We start from the raw sequence: 4,446 nt of genomic DNA on the forward strand, positions 1-4,446 counted from the left end.
TGATTTTTAATTGTTGAATTTTATGTGGTGTACTCCCTCCATTGCACCAAAAGTTTCTTAGATTTATCAAAAATTGAATTTCCGTGTATGGGAGTCGTGTTTTGGAACATGGAAGCATATAACTTACACATATTTTCAATTTCAATCTTCGCAAAAAAAATATTTTTTCAATTTAAGAAAAATTAAAACAAAAAATTCGCACATAATTCACATGCTTTGCGCTCACAAAGTCGTTTCATAAAAAAATGACTTACCGTGTGACGTGTGTAAAAAAATAAAATTCAGTACTAAAAATAATGGTTTTCCCAAGATAAATTTCCTCTTTTTTACATAGACCACAAAAAATATTGGTTTTTCGTGAAACTTGACGAGGCACATATATTATGGAGATATACATGTCCAATTGTTTTCCAAAAAACTTCGACGCTTCGAAATATGATTTTTGGTAGAGGGAGCATATGCGAACATGAGCCGAATTGAGTAGTGTCTAGATACATCCAACTTTTAATAAATCTAAGACACTTCTAATGGGATGGACGAATTACAAATTTTTAACAACCGTAGTAACGCACGGGCACTTTTCCTAGTCAAACCTAATAATATTAAGCACGTATTTTCTTGTTGTCTACATACACTTAGCTTATTGGAGGTGAAAAAATTAAAGAGGAGAGATACATGTTCCCAATGTATTTTTTACTTCACTTCATAATTTGTCTTCAAAAGCCCGCGTGTACACTTATTTGTGGACGGAGGGAGTAGAGTAGAATGGTTAAAAAACAAGGCAACGGGACAAAAACAGAAGAAAAATGAGAGGGCGGAGAAAACATGAGAAGTTCGCACGGAGAGATGCTACACCTACGTAAATTTTTTTACGGGATCATTTTACGGGATGACGTGGGGGAAGGAGGCTGGTTCGCACGTCACCGTTTTCGTTTCGTGCTTGAACTCTCGCGCTAAAGTATATCGGCAGGTCGTCAGTCGTCACCGGTGACGACTGCGGCACTTCCCTAACGCAGAGCTTTCTAGGAAAAATACAAACAGGCGCGGCTCCAGGCATTCTGTGCTCCACTATGATGTGGTTGTTCACGTCACTACGTATGGCCTCAATCGACTCATGCCGCATCAACCAAGGATCGGCGTTTCCATAGTGTGAAGTTGACATGCGGAGTCTCTCTCAGTCGATCTCTCGTCTATCTTCATATAGCGCCTCTCACTCTAGGTACTACACGAAGTACTGCCGGCTGAAGATCAATGGCGATGGAATCGGTGGCCTTTGTCGCGGTGCCCTTCCCGGCTCAGGGCCACCTGAACCAGATCATGCACCTCTCGCTGCTGGTCGCGTCGCGGGGGCTCTCTGTGCACTACGCGGCGCCCGCGGCGCACGTCCGGCAGGCGCAGTCGCGCCTCCACGGCTGGGACCCCAAGGCGCTCGGCTCCATCCAGTTCCACGACCTCGACGTCTCCACCTACGAGTCCCCGGCCCCCGACCCGGCCGCCGCGTCCCCCTTCCCCAGCCACCTCTTGCCCATGTGGGAGACCTTTACCGCCGCCGCGCGCGCTCCCCTCGCCGTCCTTCTCGAGCGCCTCTCAGCAACCCACCGTCGCGTTGTCGTCGTGTACGACAACATGAACGCCTTCGCCGCCGTCGAGGCGGCGCGGCTGAGCAACGGCGAGGCCTTCGGGCTGCAGTGCGTCGCCATCTCGTACAACTTGGGGTGGCTGGACCACGAGCACAAACTCCTGCGCGACCACGACCTCCAGTTCCTCCCCATGGACGCGTGCACGACCAAGGAGTTCATGGACTACATCTTCCGGACAACGGGGGAGCTGCGGGACGGGGGAGGCATTCCCTCGTCCGGCCTCGTCATGAACACCTGCCGCGCGCTTGAGGGCGTATTCATCGACGCGATCGCCGAGCACCCGGAGTTCAAGGAGAAGAAGCTCTTTGCCGTCGGGCCGCTGAACCCGCTGCTGGACGCGAGCGCTCGGACGCCGGGAAAGGCGAGACACGAGTGCATGGAGTGGCTCGACAAGCAGCCAGAGGCATCGGTGCTCTATGTGTCATTCGGGACGACGACGTCTCTCCGGGTTGAGCAGATCGCGGAGATGGCCGCGGCGATCAAGGGCAGGAAGCAGAGGTTCATCTGGGTATTGCGTGACGCCGACCGGGCCGACATATTCGCAGAGTCGGGCGGCGAGAGTCCCTACGAGAAGCTGCTGTGGGAGTTCACTAGAGAAACCGAGGGGGTGGGGCTGGTGATCACCGGGTGGGCGCCGCAGCTGGAGATCCTGGCGCACGGTGCCACCGCCGCTTTCATGAGCCACTGCGGCTGGAATTCTACCATGGAGAGCCTCAGCCACGGCAAGCCGATCCTCGCTTGGCCAATGCACTCTGACCAGCCGTGGGACACGGAGCTTCTCTGCAAGTACCTCAAGGTCGGCCTCCTTGTTAGGCCATGGGAGAAGCACAGTGAGGTGGTACCGTCGGCGTCCATCCAGGAGGTCATCGAGGAGGCCATGGTTTCAGACAATGGTATGGCAGTGCGGCTACGGGCGAAGATGCTCGGTGAGGCCGTCCGTGCCTCTGTGGCAGAAGGTGGCTCCTCAAGCAAAGGCCTTGGCGATTTCGTTGCTTACATCACAAGGTGATCGCCCTATGTGTGTACGTGAGTAACGACTAACGCGGCACTGGGTGGTACTATGATTCTTCGATGCACGGAACGATTTGATTAGTCGAGTTTGAATTTAGCATTTTGTCATGCAAGTTCATGAAAGAATGGTTCTTGTGTTTCGTTTGATCAGATGAGTTTGAATTTAGATTTCTATATGAAAGCTGGATTTTAATATAAACCCCGACCGTGTTGTAGTGAATGGCTTAGAGTTGATCAATCTACATTTTCTTCAACAAAAAGCACAATAATAGTGCTGGAAACCATAAATTCCACAACACTATGTTTATTGAAATTTTATTCAGCAAACGTAAGATTCTAGTCCCATGATAAGAATGAATCAAAAGCCGTTGGATTTTCAAGTGTCCTTTCGATGTCAGCGTCTTTTTCCTACCTGGTCTGACTGGTCATCCGTTCCCGTAGAAAGAGAAAAAAGGAAAATATGTGGCTCCTCTTGCCATGTCGCGGTGCAAACGACAGGACACGTCTGTTTGCAGCCGAGCGGTCGAAATATACGCTCCACCTGAGCCCAGCGGTGGTCTGACGCATAATGATTGGGCTGTCCATCAAGACGTAAACGCGGACTAAATCTGCATCTCAGATGCGCCTTGGCGGACGTTGTATGGTCGCGCTGCGTGACCGCTCGCTTCTCCCACGGATCCGACGCAAGGCCTATTTCGAGCCCATTTTCGCTTTCGTGTCTGCACCGCAGCCTTTGCCATCAATGGTGTCGCCTCGCTGCACGCGCACCAGGCCTACCGGGCGGCGGCTGAACTTCTGCGCCGCCATTGTGTCCCACACGCCCTCGGCCTTTAAAAGGCGACCGACATTGTCCCTGCCACTGCCCACACCACCGACACGTCCTCTCCCACCCTCACCACCGTGCGCCACTGCATCACCATGGGGAAGAAGAAGAAGGACTCTAAGGCGTCCGACATCGGCATCAAGAAGGAGACGCGGCCAAAGAGGGTGCCGCTCGCCGTCAAGATGGCACGACACTGTATGCCGGTCAACTGGTGAGACGTGCACCTTTCGGGCGGCGGCTAGCAGCTCAGCCGCCGACGGGTGCCTGTCCTGTCCGTACCAGCGCGAGATCCAGAGCATACCATGGAGATCCAGCGCAGGCGAGCGTACCTTCCGGCGGACCTCCTCGCTAACCCCGCCAATGTCGCCGACTCCGATCAATGGCTCAAATGGCACGGGATTGAGACAGATCCGAGGAGGAATGCGGGGTCCTCGCCGATATGGACTACCCTGTCGGTCCACCCCCGCGGCCTGTATGCCCTGTTGCGCCTCGTCGCGGACAGTAGCCATCCCCTCCTGCGCCTCCCCTAGGACGACTCCACGCTCGCCTACTACAACAAGGAGGCCAAGGACGATATCCACAACTTCGCCGGCAGCATCTTCGACGAGTGGCAGACGACCATGTAGGAGGGTAGGGAGTTCCAGCTGCCGGAAACGATGACCGACGAAGAGATCGAGAGGCTCGGCATCCTCGTGTCGGAGCTGCCGCAGGCGCCTCAGCCGCTGCCCTGATACGCCACCGACATCATGCCGCCAGTCCTCATGAAGAATGAGGACCTAGAACGGGTGCTGCAAACTCGGGCCTGCACCCACTGCCACCTCCACCTCCGTCGTTCAATCTGTGGGGTGCGCCGGCCACTCCACCTCCACCACCACTACCGGCAGCACTGGCGTACGCTCCTCTGGTTGCCAACTGCCGTGAGTAATGCCAGAATTCGCCGTGATCGGCGACGAGAACGAGGATAGGCTAGGG

The 4,446-nt window shown here is 53.9% G+C and overlaps 1 protein-coding gene across 1 annotated transcript; it reads left to right on the forward strand.

Annotated features, from left to right (window-relative positions):
* The first annotated feature begins 1,249 nt into the window (after nt 1-1,249).
* On the forward strand, nt 1,250-2,774 carry LOC124673925 (putative cis-zeatin O-glucosyltransferase). Its single transcript, XM_047209972.1, has one exon. It carries the CDS (start codon nt 1,252-1,254, stop codon nt 2,647-2,649), a length of 1,398 nt encoding a protein of 465 aa, XP_047065928.1. The 5' UTR covers nt 1,250-1,251; the 3' UTR covers nt 2,650-2,774.
* The last annotated feature ends 1,672 nt before the right edge of the window (nt 2,775-4,446 follow it).

This window comes from Lolium rigidum, chromosome 7, assembly GCF_022539505.1.
Source record: "Lolium rigidum isolate FL_2022 chromosome 7, APGP_CSIRO_Lrig_0.1, whole genome shotgun sequence".
Taxonomy (NCBI): domain Eukaryota; kingdom Viridiplantae; phylum Streptophyta; class Magnoliopsida; order Poales; family Poaceae; genus Lolium; species Lolium rigidum.